This window comes from Panthera uncia (assembly GCF_023721935.1).
Source record: "Panthera uncia isolate 11264 chromosome E2 unlocalized genomic scaffold, Puncia_PCG_1.0 HiC_scaffold_19, whole genome shotgun sequence".
In the NCBI taxonomy this organism is placed as follows: Eukaryota; Metazoa; Chordata; class Mammalia; order Carnivora; family Felidae; genus Panthera; species Panthera uncia.
Window position 1 is genome coordinate 10750219 of NW_026057588.1, and position 19139 is coordinate 10769357.

Sequence of the window (19139 nt, forward strand, 5' to 3'; positions counted from 1 at the left end):
CCAACGTTTCCCAGGACCTCATGGATTCCCTGCCCGGCTCTGCAGGAGGTCGGCACTGGAGCCCTGTGTGGCCCTGGGCGTCCTCTCCCTGTGTTGATGCGGCCACCCCCCAAAACAGTAAATCTGGAAATGTGAGGTCCCAACAGTTCGGAGGGAAGGGACATCCAGAGACGTATAGGGTCCATGTCTATACAGTGGATCGACAGTCCCAGCCCAGACAGCTGGGAAGACGTGTTGGCTGGGTCCTGGGGGCAGATGTCGCCTCCACAGCTACAGAGCACGACAGCCAGGCACACCACCCTGAGTAAGGACTCACCCCCGTACCCCTACCGTGACCCTGGCGGGGAGAGCTCAGAGGCCCAGAGACGGGAGGCTGTGTGTCTAGGGTGCGGGGACTACTCAACAAGGAAGCCTGATGGGGAGTTGCCTCATGGGGTGGGCCTGTGCTGCTGCCCCGCCTGGCAGCACGAGGCCAGGAGAGCATCAGAGGAGGGGGCACAGCCAGATGCAGCCTCGTGGGCAAGAACGCAGGTGCAATAAGGTCACAGCAAACAGCTTCCCGTCTGTGAAATGGGGACAGTTACGGAAGCCCCTGGAGGGCTGCCGGGAGGGGGAGAAGGGGGAGAAAGGGCCTGGTCACGGGGGGGTCACTGTCTCCCACTCTACTCCGTGCTGCACTCCGCAGGTCTCCCTTGCAGACCCAGGAGAGACACCCGCACCCCGGCGAAGCTGCCCTCCGAGGTGGCAGAGGAAGGCAGGCACGAGGGGGGATGGCTGAGTTTAAGTTAAACACCCATATGAATTTATTAAATCCAGACTGTGTTAAAGGGTGGCGGTCTGGAAGGAGGGGCGTGGCGGGGGGACAAGGGACAAGATGATGGATGGCCGCAGGCATCCCGCAGAGGGGCCCCAGCCGCCCCCCCGCCTGGGCACCCCCCTCGGCAGCGCCACGTCGGCTTCACCATGATTCCCAACGGTGCTGGGCTGGCAGGGCGAGATGGCTAGAAACACAGAGGGACACACGGACAGACGGCGCCTCCACAAACAACGTGCCCCGGCCTGCCCCGGCCCCCGCAACACACGCTGGGCTCTGGCCCACGGGGGCCTCCTGCCACCCTGGCCCCATCTGTCCAGGGAAAGGGCGACAAGGAGGGGAGGCGAGGGGGCCGGGGCCGCGGGGGTGGTGGTCACCAGGAGCCAGAGCGGAAGAGGAGGACCAGGGGCGGCTAATCCCTTTTCTTGTCCTCTGCTGGCTTTGGAGGGGCTTCCTGGGGCTCGGTGGCAGAGCTGGCCCCCTGGGTGGGCTTGGCGGGCGGGGGCGTGGAGGCCTCCTCCCTGGCGGTGGCGGCGGTGGCTGTGGCAGGGGCCGGGGCGGGTGGGGGTGGGAGGGCCCCTGCTGCTGTCGGGGCCTCGGCCACGGGGGCGGCTGCCGTCGGGGCCTCGCCACTCATGCCAAACTCGTTCACCCGCGTGGGGTCGACGCGGTAGATCCACCGTTGGTAGAGGTAGATGAAGAAGACCACATCTGGTGGGGGGGGGGGGCAGGGCGAGGGGGGCAGCGTGAGGGGGCGGCCGTGGCACCCCTCAGACCAGGGCCCTGCCTGTGCCCGGGTCTGGCGGCGGCCTCCCGCGCCGGCCCTCCCGCCCGCCCGCTGGACCTCACCATCCCGCAGGCAGCCGATCCGATACATGACGGGCATCTTGATGACAAAGGCAAACAGGTCGTCAATGAAGGTGTTGAGGGCCTTGTAGGTGAGCATGCGCCAGGGCAGGTGGGCCACAGACTTGAGCTTGTAGTTGATGAAGAGCTGGGGTGTCATGGTGATGAAGCCTGCAGTGACGGGGAAAGGGACGCCCGTGAGCAGAGGAAGGGGCGTCCTGACCCCCGACCTCTCTGGCCGCCTTGCCGGTCTCGCCCTCCGCACTCCGCTCCAGCACACCCCCCCCCACCCCCGCCGGCCCCTCACCACTCCCGCGCCCAGGCACATCTCACCACAGCTCCCTCGCCCCACCCCGGGCAGCTTGCAGGCCTCAGTTTACACATCATGCCCCGAGAGGTTTCCCCAAACCCCTTTACTTCGACCCCTTCGCGGCACCCGCTGTAACTCTCCCGCCTGCTTGTTGACTCTGAAGGGGCCCCTGAGGACAAGGACATACCGAAACATGCCGTGCGTGGCCTCCGGAAAGTCCTCGCTGACCCCCACGTTGGACCAGGCTCCCCTCACCCCCTTCAAGGCTCCTCACGCGCCACCCCTGCCCACCCAGGGCTGTCCCTCTCTGGGGAGGAGTCTCTCCCGCACCGGGCCGTGAGCATCAGGAGGGCAGGGCCGGGCCTCCTGGACCACCGCTGGGCGCCAGCAGGGCCCGGCGTGGGGCCCGGGAGCGTCTGCGGCGGGTGCCCCGGGAGGCCGGCTCACCGAAGGTCAGCAGGAAGCCGTAGAGCATGCTGAGCACCCAGGAGTACCAGCCCTTGTGCTCCAGGTACAGGAGGCTATAGACCGCGTAGCAGCCCAGGAGCGGAAAGAGGATCCACGACAGGTACCGGAACGCCATCTGCGGGGCGCGGGGCAGGGCTGGCACCCGGCTCCCCACCCTCACCCACCCACACCCGGTCCGGCAGGCCGGGCCAGGGGAATTTCCAGGTGGCCCCGGGAACCGTGGACCCGCACAGGAAGTATACACGGCAGGCGCCGAACACCGGAGGGTGTGACGCGGGCCATAAAGAAGGGCCCCGCCAGTGGGCGGGCAGATGCCCTAGCCCCCCACCCACTGCCCGTCTCCTGGGCCCTCCAAGGGCATGTGGGTGCTTGGAGACCCTCCCCGGGGCCCACCGTGGAGGACACTCACGTCATCATACACTTTGGTAGAGGACTCGATGTACGTGGACTTGTCTTTGAAGGTTGGGCGGGGGAAGAGTCCTGCCACCTTGTGCTCCCGGTCCAGCTGCAGACGGGGAGGGAGGCCGTGGTCGGCTGCCACGCTGGCTCCCACCCCCACCCTTCCTCACTGTTCCCAGTTCCCCCGTCCCACGTGTGACCCAAAAAATCCCCTGGTGTGAAAATCCCCTTGGTCCTGGGAGTGCAACAGGCACTGGGAAACCCCCAGGGGCCAGCTCCAGGGTCTGGCTGGCGCAGACGACCGCCATTCCAAGTCCCGGTGGCCCCCAGAACAGCACAGCGGCCCGGCCTTACCCGGACGTCCATGACCTTGGTGATCTTCCAGAGGTCGATGAGGACCCCGATGAAGACGCTGACCTGGACCACGAAATTGGTCTCGTTGTCCAGGATGTAGAGAAGGACCACGAAAGACTGGAAAACGCCGAAGAAGACGGAGCGCACGGACAGGCCCTCCAGAGACTGCCGGCTGTTCCAAAACTGGATATCTGCACGGGAGGCGGGGGGAAGCTGAGAGGGTGCGGAGCCCCCGAGCCCCTCCTGCAGCTCCTTCAGGCTCCGTCCTCAGACCCCCAACGCGCCACAGTGGGCGCTGGGTCTGTCACGGGCAGCGGCGCGCACTACCCTCCGCTCCCGTGAAGAGTCTCTTGCCAGAGCGGCAGGCAGGCAGGACGACTGCGGTCCTTACAGTGGAACCCCACCCCCACCCCCGCCCCCACCCCCACCCCCACCCCCAGGGTGCAGTCTGACCGTGCGCACTGCCACGCGTCAGGTGCCGAGGCTGGCCAGGGAACCCGCATTCCTCGGGCCACACAGCCCGGCCTGGTGGAATGTGGACGGAAGCCAGGTCTGCATGACACCAGCCCCAGGCTGTCCCCCCGGTGCCACGCTCTCTCCCGTGGGCACGACGCTCTGGGACACGCACTTCAAGACCGGCTCCTCCAGCCCACCGCCCTGAAACCGTGCAGGGCCTCAGACACGCCTGGGGCATAGGCAAAGGACCGGGCACTGGTCTCCAACAGCTCCTTCTAGTGGCCCTGGCGGACCCCACCCGCAAGGCTAGGCCAGCCCCTCCCTGAGCCCTGGCCTCCGGTGGGCCAAAGTGGGTAACGGCAGTGTCCCCACCTGCGGCCACAGGAAGCCGACCGCCCCAGTGCCTGCCTCACAGGAGCAAGGCCAGGCCCAGGCTCACACAGGGCTGGCTCTGCATCAGTGTGCAAGGCTGTCCACCCTGCTCTGATTCTGGTTCCAGGGCTCCAGCATGCTCGTCCTGCCCCCCGATCAGACGCGGGGACACTCACAGAACCCCCCAGTCCTGACCGGGACAAAAGGGGACGGAGACGGGGTCGGTTGGAGGCGGGTGGATCTGAGTCCCACCTCAGACCAGGGAGGCAACGGGCACGAGTAAAGGCCCCCGGGGCCCATCCCCCTGCTGAGTGACCTCGGGCGAGTGACCATGCCCTCTGTGCCTTCATCTCTCAGGAGGAAGAGGGACCCTAGGCGACCCAGCAGGCAGTCAGCAGGAAGTCTGGGAGCCACGGCGTGCCCAGGCACAGCGAGTGCTCCATACGGCACAGCTACCAGTGGTCGCCACCACCTACTGTCCCATTTGGACGGTAGAAACTTCTAGAAGGTAACTCTCAACCACGGCAGTACCGTCTTAAGAATGCTAGTGCCCGTTAGTACTGCTGCTTGCGCAAGCTGTAGAGCGGGAGGCCCCCCGCCCCCACCTGCAGCTCTCCGGGGAAGGAAGCAGTGGCCCACGGGGCTTAGAGGATGAGACTGGGTGATGGAGCCTCCGCCCGGGTCCAAATCCTGGCTCTGCCACGTGGGAGCTGCGTGACTACGGGCAAGTTACCTAACCTCCCTGAGCGTCCACTTCCTCACCCCTAAGCACAGAGGTAACGACAGGCTTCCTCGTGGGGCCGGGGTCATGGGGACTCGGCAAGTTACCTAGTGAGGGCACTAAGAACGGAGCCCGGCACCTGGCCAGTCCCCCCTGAAACGCTGGCCATCAGCATTGTTGGCCTTTGGAACCTAGGGGCCTTCTGGGGACAGGGCTGCTGCCTCCCCACTCAGGTGGTCCCCATCCGCGCAGCCTTGAGGGGCCTCTCCCACCAAAGAGCTGCTGTGCAGGGCAGCGGGAGTAGCCCTGGGGCTTCCCTGTTCCCAGCCCTGGAGTTCCCCAGCCCCGCTTCCTGGTGGTGCCATCCTGGCTTCTGCCGGCACAGCAGGCCAGCTCCTTCCCCGGTGCCACACCCGCTGGATGGGAGTTTCTGGGCTGGGAGTTTTGGGGCCATTACCCTCCCCAGCTCCTCAGGCCTCTGGAGAGCGGGGCTGAGAGACCCCACGTAGAGGGCGAACCTATGGGGCAGGAGGGAAGGAAGGGGGCAGACCCTAGCCCCCACCGCACACCCTCCTATCCCCAGCCCCTGTGGCCTCTCATCGGCCCCAGGGTCCCAACCCTACCGTTCTTGAAGGCCAGGAACTCAAAGACACTGTGGACGATGGACACGATGATGGTGAGCGCCAGCAGGTAAGGGTTGGTCTCTAGGAGGGCAACCTAGGGGTGGGGGGAGATGCCGGTGAGCACCGTTGCGCCCTTGCCCAGGGGTGACCGCTGCGGCATGTTCGTTAGCCAGCCCCACTCCCCTTCCCCTGGGCCCCAGAAGACCGGAGCCTGGGGGCTGCCCCGGGGCAGAGAGAGCACACTGGCCAGGAGGAGAGTGGGTCAGGACAGGCAGGTGGGCACGGAGAGGCGGGCAAGTGCTTTACAGACGGGAGGCGAGGGGGTGGAGAGACAGTAATGGGGAGAGAAGCAGAGTGACCAAGACACATGAAGGGACAGCTGGGGTGAGGACCGGAAACTCAACACCAGAGACAAGCCCAGGGAGGCACCACTGAGTCTCCAGGTCACGGACACAGGCCAGGAAGAAAGGTGGGAACAACAGACATTCAAGGACACAGTAAGGGGGAGAAGAGTCATGGAGTCAGAGCTCAGGGTCAAGGGGACAGGCCGTGGCGGCGGGTGGGGGGGAGGGGAACGCAGGTCCAGACCCAGAAGGCCCAACCAAGCTGACATAAAGGCTGTGACAAGAAGGTCCACAGGAGCCTCGGAGACAGGACCCCCGAGCCAGCCGGGGCCTGCCGCAGGAGGGGGCCCAGGAGACTGTGGAGCTGGGCAGGCAGCTGGGGCCGGAGGTCCTCAGGCTGCCACCTCCCCTCCCCCTTCCCCCTCGCTGCCCGGGAAGGTGCTGGAAAGCCCCCTGTCCCGTCACCTTCACTGAGTCCTGCTCCTCGTCCGACTGCTCATACAGCTCGTCTCCCAGGAAGTTCCAGGGCGACTTGGTGCTCTGGGCGGCATAGAGCTGCCAGCGCCAGAGCGACAGCGGGCAGAAGGACACGCGGAGCGGCAGGCTGGCCAGGCTCTCGTTGATGGGGTAGTAGTCCTTCTGCAGGTTCCAGTAGTCGTTGAAGTAGATGATGGGGTAGTAGTCACCACTCACGGCGTCAAACTTCACATCTGCGGGCACGTGGGGCAGGGGCGCCTCTTAGCCCGGGCTGGAGGCCACCGGCACCCAAGAGGCTGGGGAGAGCCCTCGGACCTCCAAGAACAAAGGCAGCACATCCAGGGGCCTGCAGGGATCTGACGGGGCCCCTCTGACAGGGGACGCTTTTTGGCTACACCACAAGGGGCCAAAGGACTGCCTGACCTCAGCAGAGGGAACAGGGCAAAAGAGCCAGGCGGACCCCGCCGGAAGGGGACAGCTAGGACTCAGCTCCAGCCCACGGCTGCCCCATCCATGATTCCAACATATCGGCTTTGTGAAAGAAGTCAGAAATCTGGGTTTTTAGGCGATGCTGTCCCAACCTCAGACGTTGGGTCCAACAGCTCATGAGCCAGGTGAGACTTGCCAGGGGACTGGTTTTGGCACGCACGCGGGCGGTCAGTGCCCGGGTCACCAGAAGGTACAGGAAGGAGAGAAGATAAAGGGGAGTGCTGGGGGTAGTGGGGACCAAAACTCTCAGGGAGTGGGGGTGGAAAGACAAGGAAACAGCCCGGGCAAGGGCCCGAGGCGGGTGGGGGCTCACACTGGTCCAGAGGAGGAGGCACGCTGCCCTTCACCCACGGCGTGTGGTCGTCCACGATGTTGATGGTGATGTTGGGGTGCCAGTGGGAGATCACCTCCACGGGCCCATAGTCCTCGGCCCTCTGAGGGGAGACAGAGTGAGGCAGGGTTGGGAGAGGGGGGCCTCAGAGACACCTGCCTGCTTTCTCCTGAGGGCTCCCATGACATTTGAGACAGCAGAACAATAACCATCACGGTGACCACTGGCCAAAGGCTCACCCCAGACGGTCCCCACGCCAGCCTTTACAGAATCCCCCCAACTACCTAACAGAGCAGGAGACCCAGGCCTGAGGTCGTGGATGGGGTCATGTGCCAGGCTGCAAAGCCTGGCCTTGTGACAGCACGGATGTGGGACCCACACGCAGCCTCCGGGCTTGGGGACCATCCCTCTCACCAGGGACCAGCTTGTAGAGAAAGGAAGGTCTTGGTGCCCATCACGGGTTAACACCCCAGCACCCCAGCCTGCCAGGGAGTATTCCTGCTAGAGTCACATCATCAGGTGCCTACTCTGTGCCAGGGTGAGCCTGGGCTCTGGGGCCTGGCTGCTTGGGTGTGAACCCGAGCCCTGCCGGGTCCTGACTGTGACACTCCGGGCAAGTCTCCTGGTCTGAACATGGGAACAGTGACAGGACCCTCCCGGCGGGGCTGGTGAGAAGCGTCTAAGTACGTGCGTGTTCAGCGGGCAGAACGCTTGCTCCGTAGGTGCTGACTGCTGTATGCTTGCCCGGAGTCCTCCCCAGCCTGAGAGGTAGCTCCGATTCCTCACCCGGTTTCCAGAGAGGAAACTGAGGCACAGAGAGGCGAGGTGGCCCAACCAAGCCCCCACAGCGGCTCAGTGGGAGTGCCACAGGGGAACCCGCGGACGCCGGCTGCTGGGCTGTGAAAGGCCAGGTGCTCCCCCAAGATCCGACAGCTGTGCTCGCGTTTACCTTGATCATTTCTGGGTCAGCTTCTGTCTCTCCCGTCAACAGGTTCTTGGTTTTCTGAAATCGCCGGCGTTTGTATTTGTTGATCACTGGTTGGGGGGGGGGGGGGGGGGGGGGGGGGGGCGGGGCAGAGGAAAGAGGGTGGACATGAGACCCGCCGGCACCGGACACCGGACCTCTGCCCACCAACAGCCGCGCACTGGCCTCCAGCCCGCAGCGGACGAGAACAGTGGCCGGAGAGCCGCAACTGCCCCCTCAAACCCCGCCGCCCAATCCCCCGACGTCACAGCGACGCCAACATCTGCCATACTGCCCCCGGCAAAGCCCTGGAGTGGCCCTTCTCCAGAATCCGCTCGGCCCATTCCATCGGCCGCCCCGGGGCCGCCCCCCACCCAGCACGTGCCTCGCATCCAACCACTCCTCCCACCCGCGGGCCACCCTCTCCTCCCGGCCCCCTGGTGGCCCGCTCCTGCCCCCATCACCTTCTCTCCACAAGGCAGCGATCCTTTTGAACCAAGGATCAGCTCACGTGCAGCTGCTCCAGAGCCTCCGAAGGCTCCCGCTCCTGGAGCAGGGCGCCTGCCACGGCCGCACCGACCTCCCGCCTTCGCCCGCCTCACTCCTCTCTCCTCGCACCCGCCAACCCCGGGCCTTCCGAGGTGCCGCTCCATCTCCCCGGCACGCACCCGCCGTGGTCGGAACCTTCCCGCCTGGCTCCTCTGTACCCTTCAGGTCCCTGGTGACATGCTCCCCTTCCACAGGCTTCCCTGCCCACCCCACTGCAGGAGGCCGTCCAGCCGCCCTCCTTGCCACTTCTGTCTCCTCCACCACTTTTTGCCCCGGCCCCAAGTTCACCTCCCCGTCGGCTGGCTCGTCCGCTGCCTCGTCCGGTCTGCCAACCCCAGGACTGACAACTAGTAGAACCCAGAGACACAAACAGGGGGGCTGTGGACAGTTCTGGAGAAGGCCCGGAGCCACCAATGTGAGAGATACTGAGGGGCTGTGAATCCCCAGCCGGCAGTGGACCTCACTTCCCCTTGCAGAGGCCAGGTTGGCTACGGGCCCCCTGCCATCCTGCCCGGAAGACTGCCAAGACTTGCCAGGAAGAGGACGCCGGTGCCCGCCTGAGCTCCGTCTCCCCTCCTCCGCCCTGGCCCTGTACTCTTCAGCTCTTCCTTCTGGGAGCACGACGACAACCCGCCCCTCCCAGGACTCCCTCCTGCCCGAGGGCCGGGGAGAGAGGGGGAAATGCGAAAGGGAGAGGGCCAAGGGTGGGGGCTCTGGGGTCACATCCCGGCTCCGGCTCCCGGAGGGACCTCCGTGAGCTACATCGCTTCCTTGGGCTTCAGTCCCTCCTCCGGAGAATGGGGTTCAAAGCCCCACCCCTTCTTGGCAGAACCACTGGGAAGTGGCTCCCTGCTCTACAGGGTCCCTGCCCGTCACATTAACACCAGCCACAGGGCCCAGATCCCTCTCACCGACTCGGAACCAGGGCTCGGGATTCTTGGACTCTATGGATGAGCTCAAGTGTGAAAAGGCTTCTGGGAATTGGCTTTTGGTTTCAGGCCAGAGCCTGCTGCTCTCCCTGTCGGCGTCAACATCACCCACCACTCCTCCCACGTCCATTCATTGGAGACCTTGCCTCCATGTCCAGGGAGAGCAGGAAACACCCGAGGGTGGGCATCCTGGAGGGAACCTTCCAGGCGGACGTGCCCTGCTCCTGTTCCAGGGAGAGGCTGTCCAGGGAAGGGAGGAGCCGTATCCGGCCTGGCCCCAGAAGGAGAGTGGCTTCGGCTCAGGTGGCATTCTATGATTTGGTGGCATGCAAAATGGCCTATAACATGAGATGGCCCTGCCTTCCGTGGGGGACAAGAGTCCCCTTTTCTCGCAGTTACAGCTCCCGGAACGGCACCAGCCAGTATAGTCAGTGGCCACAGGAGGCTGTGGACACTGATGATGTGGCTGGGCCAGACCGAGATCTGCTGTGAGTGCATAACACACACTAGATTTCAAAAGTTAAGGCGGGGGGCGCCTGGGTGGCTCAGTCGGTTGAGTGTCCAACTTTGGCTCAAGGTCTCAGTTCATGAATTCGAGCCCCACATCGGACTCTGTGCTAATGGCTCAGAGCCTGGAGCCCGCTTCGGATTCTGTGTCTCCCTCTCTCTCTGCCCCTCCCCCGTTCGAGCTCAGTCTCTCTCTCAAGAATAAAAATGGTCTCTCTCACAAGAATAAAAACGTCAAAAAAAAAAAAAAAAAAAAAAAAAACAACCAAAACAAACAAACAAAAAAACAAACAAACTTAAGGCAAAGACGAAGATACCCCACCAATTTTCCCCATTGATTCCACACTGAAATGACAACGTGTTGACCTCAATAAAACTATTGCTAACACTAAGTGGCCACTAGAAAACGTAAAGGACTTCTGTGGCTGCTGTTAGCTCTATGACACCATCCTCCTCTATGCCCTAACTACTGGCCCTCTGGGGACAGAGACAGAGGGGACTTCTCTGATCCCACACTCCCGTTCTTCCCCCTGGACTTGACGTGGGACCAGCTCCGAGTCCCTCCAAGCCCTTGCTCCAAGGGGTCCCAGCTGCGAGGCCGGGAAGGGAGGCCTGGAGGGTCCTAGTGGGCTTTTCATTTTCAGGTCCATGGGCTACAGATGCTATTTTGCAGACCACGCCAACACGTGTCACGCTGACCACGAACACGACCTTAGCCGCGCAGGAATACGGATCACATTTCACCGAAAGGCAAAACCCCAGAAAATAACACTGGCGTCGGTCGGGGGCAAATGAGAGGCGGGCGAGCCGCCCCCCTCCTGGGCCACGTTCAAGGCAGCCTCCGAGGTGTCCGGCACATCTAACCCGGAGCTCCCAACAAATCCCACTCCCAGGGCCACACCTGTGGAGTCTACCCACGCAAGCCACGCTCCCTCCGCTTGCCTCTGCCTGCACCAGATCCCGCTAGCGGATGCCACACATCACGTTCCACAGACACACGCACACGGCAGAGCTCAGCACACACGAGGGGACTTCTGCCAATCAGTTCTGGAGACTGAGACAGGGTCACCGACCTTTTTTTTTTTTTTGCCCAGTACAGGTGATAATGAAAAAATTAGATCGTCCTCTGGGATATTTTTATACCCTCCAAAATTAGCAAAGACCTAACCCGCACGAGGAGACGTACATCTATCACTGCCCCACACAAAAACAGCCGGAGGGATCTGAACTCAATCCCCAGGCGCGACGAAGTAAAAGCAAGGTGGGCACACGAGACTCACAAGAAGGGAACGGGAACTTCCTGAGGGAGCCATGGAGTTTCTAGATCTGCTGAAGCCCAAGTACGGTGAGAGAGTCCTACAGGGCGGCCAATCAGGACACGGTGGACTCCGGGACAAAGACACAAAGTGGGAGCAAAAAGACGCCAACCACGATGAAGCTCGTGCAAAATGACAAGTTGGACCAGAAGGGAGGAACAACTGTGCTCACCACGTGGCTCGGATGCAAACAAGCCACGCCACTGAATCTTAACGTAATCAAAATCTTACTCCTGTGTTAGGGTTTTCTCTTCCAGAGCAGGAAGTGAAGAAAAATGTCTAAAACTGAAAAACCAAGAAACCGCGGCATCACCCGGTTAATCGGGAACTGTGGAGGTTCAACAAGTAGCCGAAGAACGGCTACCGGAGCTTGAAAGCAGTTGGCTGTGGGCAGTGGGAAGGGGGGGAAAGGGGAGAGGTGAAGGGAGACAGGACTTGCGCCCTCTTGTTGAATTATTTGGATTTTAAACCGCGTATGCGCAAGAAGAGTTGAAGTTGAAGATGAAGCCCCGGGCAGAGAAAAACCCTGGTCAGACTACGTCGGAAGTCCCAAGTGGCCGGCCCTCCCCCAGGGCTTGTCGGGGTCACTCGGAGTCCCTGGGTTTTATCCACAGAGTCGGGATTCTTCTGGTGAACAGCCAGCGCCAGACGGCTGGCCGGCCGGAATGAGGACGGGGAGGGGGGTGCCTCATCCAGCCGCGTGGCCCTCACAGCACACTCACCCGGGAACACCCTGGGAGCCAGGCACCACCCCACAGGACCCCCGCAGGGCGGTGCGTTTGCGCAAGACCCGTTCGCGCGGTTACAGACGCCACACAGGAGATGAGCCCCAAGAGTCCTCCCGGCTTCACCCTGCTTACTCTTTGTTGCTCCCTCACAGACCATTCTGGAACGTCCGCTCCCACCAGGCCTGGCAGCGGGCACAAGCCAGCCCCGCCCTCCCCCCGCCCTCCCCTTCTAGGAAGCCCGTCCCCACTTTCAAAAGTCCCTTTCTCTACCTGCTCTCTGACTCCTCCCCCGTCAGTTACCAGTTGGAGCTGGCCTGCCCACCCCAGCTGCGCCCCCCCCACCCCCGGCTGGGGTTCCTGCCTGCCCTTGTGGGCCTGGCGTTGGGGGTCTGCCGCCCGGTGGGGGTGCTTACTCCGTGACATGTGGACGGTGGCGAGCCGGCGGTACAGGGCCTTCTGCCGGGGGTCCGGGTGGAAGCCGCTCTTGGTGAAGTAGACGTGGATGTAGATGGAACCGTTCTGCTGGACGCTCTGCAAGGCAGACCGACGGGAAAAGGAAAGGCTGAGGCCCCTCTTGGCACCCGGCTCCGGGCCCCTGCTCCGGAGTGCTGGCGCGGGCCGGCGTGGCCGGGCGCCCGCGAGCCAGCCACTGATGTCAGACACGCTCAGGTCCGAGCCCCGCCTCGAACGCACCCTGGCTGTGTGACCCTGGGCTCCACCTGGCGGGGCCTCAGTGCCCGTGTCTGTCACCTACGATCTCCCCAGGAAGGGGACTACTCTCACTCCCACCTGACGCAGGTGAGGAAACCCAAGACGGTGGTCATGTGCCTGAGGCCCGTCTGCTCCTCAAGCAGAGCTTGGATTAACTTGGCCACACCGTGTCCCCGTCACTTCCCTGCCTTTTAAGCCCACCTCTGTGTTAATTATGTTTTGTGTATTTTTATTGTTTCAACATCTTGGGGGGGGGGGGGCTCCCCTGGCTGGGGAGAGGCCGCCCCTCCCAGGGCTACTGATGCCTAGAGACAAACAACTCACCTGCCCATCCAAGCCCACACTCCTGCCGACTCCCCTGGTCTGCCTGATCTCATACCCCAAGCTGCCCTGAATCACCCAGCACCAGGTCCACACCGCTGGAGACCACCCCTCCAGCCCAGAGCCCACCGAACTAGCCGATCCTAAGCTGCTTCCCTTGCCTGCCTTGCTTTTCCCGTGGAAACTCCGGTAAAGGCTCCTGATCAAACCCGGTGCCTCCCCTGCGGCCCCGAGCGGGAAATGCATGTAGTGAGTCAAAATCGGGCACAAGCGAGCCACCTCCCCCCACCCCAAAGCAGCTGGGAAGGAGGGTTAGGCCGGATGCTGGGGAGCAGCTCTCCCCACCCAACCTGCGGCCCCCTCGGCCTTCGTGGGGTCTCGTGGCAAGGCCGGGGCCGGGGCCGGGGCCGGGGGCTCCTCTGCAAGCTACCCCACCCGCCTTGGAAAGACCGTGCACGCACCCTACTTCCAGAGCAGACATCACCCCCCCACCCAGGGGCTGAGGAGAAGACCCGCTGGGGGGAAATGAAAGACAGGGCAGCCCCAGAGAGACGTCCCCACCCACTGGTCCACCGATCCATTACGTTCACTGACACGCGTATTCGCTGAGGTATCGGCCCCACGCCGTGCAGGGCTGGGGACACAGTGGTGACCAAACCAGCCCCGGGAGGGACAACCCAGAGCGGGCAGGCTAGGATGCAGAAGTCCAGAGAAGGCCAGCTGCCCGAGCCTGAGCGTCAAGGAAGGCTCCCTGGGGGAGGCAGATTCGGACCCGGGGCTGCCGGAGTCCAGAGCCAGACGGCCTGAGCTCGCCTGAGCTCGAATCGCTCACGAGCCGTCTGACCTTGTAAGTCACCTAAGCTCTCTCTCCACCCTAGAGGTAGCTGGGAGGATCCCAGACCAATTTCAACCCCACCCACATTTTTCAGATGGGGAGGCCAAGGCCCAGAGACCTCGGGGACCTCCCTGTGGTCACACAGCGTGACAACGGAGGACGGCGCCCGGCCTGGAGCCTGCACTCGGCGGCGGGACTGGGAGTCGGAAGAAACCAGGAGCTGCCCCCACCTGCGGGATGTCGAGCTCGGCGAAGTGCTCGTAGCAGCCGTCCGAGTTCTCGCCGCTGGTCCAGTCGCCGTACACGAGGTCGTGCTGCTCCCAGAAGAGCGCCGACGTGGCGTTGAAGTCTGTAAAGTGCTCGTGCTCGGAGATGTACACGTGCAGGTTCTGTGGGGGGGGCGGGCAGGGAGGGGGCTCAGGGCTGCTGCCGAGCCTCTGAAGGCTGGGGGATAAAGAGCCGGCAGCACACTGATACCCCTGGTGTTGCGGAGGGAGCGGAAAGGGGGCAGGTGAAGAACGGCAGCTGTTAGAACAAATGTTTTTTCTCAACCCTCCCCCGCCACCACGTCTGTCTTGGTCCGAGCCTGTGGCATCCATGAGCAAGAAACAGCCGAAGAACGGCCAGCCTGCCACTTAGAATCTGGGGGCAGCGCCTGACTGGCTCGGCCGGCCAGCGATGGAGTGAGTTTGAGCCCCACTTCTTACTTAAAGAAAGAAAGAAAGAAAGAAAGAAAGAAAGAAAGAAGAATTTGGGGTCAGAAGGGATCAAAGTCTCTGGAATTATCTTCTCCCTTCTCAGTCTCTTACAGCCTTCTTGGTCAGAGCTCTGCAGGCTTGTGGATAAAGCACAGTCAGAGCGGCAAGAGGGTTAGCTGGTCCCTGAAAACACCAGGGAAGTGGAGAAACCAGGTCTCAGAGAGCACCCTCCCTTCACAAGTCCCCTTGGCCATCTTTGTCCAGAGCCCCAGAGGCCCACTGATAAAGCACATCTGAGCAGTGGGCACCCGCTAACCAGAACTCTGTGCAGTCGGGGATCCCAGAGCTGCGGAGAAGCGCAAAGGCGGGAGGAGTCTGGGTTACCAGGGTCTGAGCACTGGCTGCGGGTGCTCCCGAACCCCGGTCACTCGGGATCCTGCAGGACAGGACGCGTGTCCCTCGTCCCCCTCTGCCGGGCTCCTCGCTCTCTCCCTCCCGTTTCTTTCCAACCCGTCCCCTGCACACCTCTCTTCGCAATTCTGAAACCTAAGCGGACTTTTGAAGTACGTACGGGCCCTGTTAAAAGCGTTTGAGAACAAGTGCGTGAAACCTCTGGTGTCTCTCTTCCCCACAAAACCAGAATTTACTCTTTCCTTAAGCGTGTTGCTAGATTGACCCAGGTCTCATGGGCTGAGAATGGACCCGGAGCTCCTCAAGCCCAGACCCATGCGCGGCTGACAGTGACCAGGGACCTGTCTGTCCCAACTGCTCACGCCGCTCCCTCACACCCTCCCCCACACCGTCATCTCCCGAGTCTGGCCTCCCAGCCGGCGGTTACCATTAAAGTGTCTTTGGGGAACAGGTTGCGGCTGGCGACGCGCGGGGCTCCTCCGGGGCCCGCCTGGTCCTGAGGGGCCGGCCCTCGGCGGAACCAGCTGCTGATGACCCAGATGATGAAGATCCTGAGGAGGCAAGCAGGACACGTGGTGAGTCCCAAGCCTCTTCTTTGCAACGTGGGTCTGCCTGACCTCCTCCAGACTCAGCACGGGCTAGGTAGGGCCTGACCCGGGGCAGGTGACGGAGCAGGGAGCAGGGAGGGCCCCTGAGAAGGCAGCCCCCGGGCTGCTGGGAAGACTAGATGCCCCCAGAGGCCGTATCTGGGGTGCTGCCCACGTTTCCCAAAAGGCCCTGGTGGCCGCGGGGCTGCGAGGGCTTGGACCTTCTAACCTCAGACCTAGGAAACCTGACACGCCAGGCCCCTGGGACCCCAAAGTGAGAGGACCCTAAGAATCTGGAACCTCAGCATTTTGGAGGCACGGCACCTTTGAGAGCCACATTTTAGAACTTCAAGTCAACTGAAGTACTTGAGAAGCAGACAATGAGTCAAGGGTTAGTCCCAAATTTTAGTAATGTTGGGCTAGGCGATTCAGGCCAACACTGCGGTTGGAAGCAACTTGGAAAAGATTAGTAAAAATTAATATACTAAGAACATATCAATGCTGGTTTTCTATACATAATTATGTATCTTGAAGTAGCAAAGATATATTCTGCTCGTGGTTCTCTTATGTATGTTTTTTTTACCAAGTTTATGTACGAATATATGTAAATACATACTATCTTTTTAAGTTCTAATTATTTATTCATTTAAATAATCTCTGCACCCAACGTGGGGCTTGAACCCACGACCCCGAGATCAAGAGTTATAATCTCCACCGCCTGAGGTAGCCCCTGTAAATACATTTTCTTAAAAACACTGAAGAATATATCCAAGGGATACAGGTGTGCTGTGTTTTTTTTTTTTTTTTTTAATGTTTATTTTTGAGAGAGACAGAGACAGAATGCGAGTGGGTTAGGGGCAGAGAGAGAGGGAGACACAGAATCCGAAACAGGCTCCAGGCCCTGAGCTGTCAGCACAGAGCCCGACGCGGGGCTCGAACTCACGGGCTGTGAGATCATGACCTGAGCCGAAGTCGGACGCTCAACTGACTGAGCCACCCAGGTGCCCCCAGGTGCGCTGTTTTGAAGGAACACATGCGCCCCCATGTTTGTAGCAGCACTATCAACAATAGCCAAAGTATGGACAGAGCCCAAATGTCCATCGATGGATGAATGGATAAAGAAGATGTGGTCTATATATACAGTGGAGTATTACTCGGCAATCAAAAAGAACGAAATCTTGCCATTTGCAACTACGTGGATGGAACTGGAGGGTATCATGCTAAGTGAAATTAGTCAGAGAAAGACAAAAATCATACGACTTCACTCATACGAGGACTTTAAGAGACAAAACAGATGAACACAAGGGAAGGGAAACAAAAATAACATAAAAACAGGGAGGGGGACAAAACATAAGAGACTCATAAATATGGGGAACAAACTGAGGGTTGCTGGAGGGGTTGTGGGAGGGGGGGATGGCCTAAATGGGTAAGGGGCACTAAGGAATCTACTCCTGAAATCATTGTTGCACTATATGCTAACTAATTTGGATGCAAATTAAAAAAAAATTAAATTAAAAACAAAAAAACACTGAAGAATGAACAAGACTATAGATTTACCAGGCAAAAACTGAAGGGAAGACTGGAAACAAGAGAAATGAAACACTACCAGAAGCTTCTTTTTATGTCTGAGGACACTTGCCAGGTATTCTGGTGGGTAACAGAAATGCTAGCCGAGACCCACACAGGGTAACCAGAGACCTACGACATGAGAAACTAAGACCCCACAGGGCCCCACACCCAGGACCCAGGAGGCAGGTGAGGCCGGGCCCTCCTCAGGAATCACCTGGTGGGTGCTAAGAGACCTCGGATGGTTGATGCCCCCAGCAGCCAGTGGATGGAAAGCATGTCCTCCTGGAGAAAATATGTTCATCCTAGGTCTGAAATTATCCCTACAAATAATTCTGAGATGCTCACAACAACTCAACTCTGATGTTGCAGAATCTGTTACAAAAACCCTCAAAATTTGAGGGCACCTGGGTGGCTCAGTCGGTTAAGCGTCCGACTTCGGCTCAGGTCATGATCTCGCAGTTTGTGAGTTCGAGCCCCACGTTGGACTCTGTGCTGACAGCTCGGAGCCTGGAGCCTGCTTCGGATTCTGTGTCTCCCTCTCTCTCTCTGCCCCTCCGCTGCTCAGGGTCTACCTCTCTGTCTCTCAATAATAAACGTTCAAAAAACATTAAAAAAAAAAAAACAACCCTCAAAATTTGCATCAAGAGAGCTTTATTTTTTTTAATGTTTATTTTTGACAGACAGAGAGAGCACGAGCAGGGGAGGGGCAGCGAGAGAGGGAGACACAGAATCCCAAGCAAGCTCCAGGCTCTGAGCTGTCAGCCCAGAGCCCGACACAGACCTCGAACCCATGAACCGTGAGATCACGACCTGAGCCGAAGCCGGACGCTTAACCAACTGGGCCACCCAGGAGCCCCAAGAGAACTTTCAAAGTACCATGCTGGCAGCACGTGACTCTTGACCTCGGGGTCATGAGTTTGAGCCTCACGTGGGGGACAGAGTTTACTTTGAGGCAGAAGTACCGTATATTCAGTAACATGACAGAAAAAACGAAACAAAACCAAAATGACACAAAAACAAATACACTGGCGTCCTATTTTCAATCCACAAAACTGAATAAACGCAATATTGCACAGCCTTAGAATCAGCATTGACTTCGCAGTTATTTCCAGGACATACTATTAAAAGAGAAAGGCGAGGGGAGCCTGGGTGGCTCGGTCGGTTAAGCATCTGACTCTCGATCTCAGCTCGGGTCCTGATCTCACAGTTCGTGGGTTCGAGCCCCAAGTTGGGATCAGTGCTGACAGCACAGAGCCTACTTGGATTCTCTCTCCCTCTCTCTCTGCCCCTCCACCGCTCACGCAAGTGTGTGCTTTCCCAAATAAATAAACATTAAAAAAAATTTTTGTTTAGATAAAAGAGAGAGGCTGGGGCGCCTGGGTGGCTCAGTCGGTTAAGCGGCCGACTTCGGCTCAGGTCATGATCTCACGGTCCGTGAGTTCGAGCCCCGCGTCGGGCTCTGTGCTGACAGCTCAGAGCCTGGAGCCTGTTTCAGATTCTGTGTCTCCCTCTCTCTGACCCTCCCCCGTTCACGCTCTGTCTCTCTCTGTCTCAAAAATAAACATTAAAAAAAAAAAAAAGAGAGAGGCAAGTATGGAAAGAAAGGAAGAGAAGGAAAGTATGTAGAATAGGACTCCAATTTTGTATAATAAACATGTTAAAAAACAACAAATCTGAGGGGGAGGAGGGAATGGGAGTTAGTGTTTAATGGGTACAGTGTTTCAGTTGGGGAAGACAGAAAAGTTCTAAAGGGGCACCTGCCTGGCTTGGTCAGAAAACCATGGGACTCTTTATCTTAGGATTGTGAGTTCTAGCCCCACATTGGGTGTAGAGATTACTTAAAAAAACAAACAAACAAACGAAACACAAAAAAACCCAAAACCACACAGAAAGAGAGAGAGGTATGAAATGATACGCATCAGACTTTCAAATGGATTTCCTGGTTTGGGAGAGTAGGGGGAAGGTGTACAAAAATAATAGGCCACGAGACACAATACTGCCTTAAAAATC

The 19139-nt window shown here is 59.9% G+C and overlaps 1 protein-coding gene across 1 annotated transcript in view; it reads right to left on the minus strand.

Moving 5' to 3' along the window:
* Positions 1-779: 779 nt before the first annotated feature.
* Positions 780-19139, minus strand: part of CLPTM1 (CLPTM1 regulator of GABA type A receptor forward trafficking) — a 31929-nt gene continuing 13569 nt past the window's right edge. The window contains exons 3-14 of the mRNA XM_049620844.1: positions 15401-15524; positions 14095-14253; positions 12411-12528; positions 7954-8039; positions 6987-7107; positions 6173-6417; positions 5364-5457; positions 3192-3382; positions 2848-2943; positions 2418-2553; positions 1664-1831; positions 780-1525 (exon numbers count right to left, since the gene is read on the minus strand). Of these exons, the coding sequence (XP_049476801.1) occupies positions 1227-1525; positions 1664-1831; positions 2418-2553; positions 2848-2943; positions 3192-3382; positions 5364-5457; positions 6173-6417; positions 6987-7107; positions 7954-8039; positions 12411-12528; positions 14095-14253; positions 15401-15524 (1837 nt within the window). The 3' untranslated portion in view covers positions 780-1226. The remainder of the gene's footprint in view (positions 1526-1663; positions 1832-2417; positions 2554-2847; positions 2944-3191; positions 3383-5363; positions 5458-6172; positions 6418-6986; positions 7108-7953; positions 8040-12410; positions 12529-14094; positions 14254-15400; positions 15525-19139) is intronic.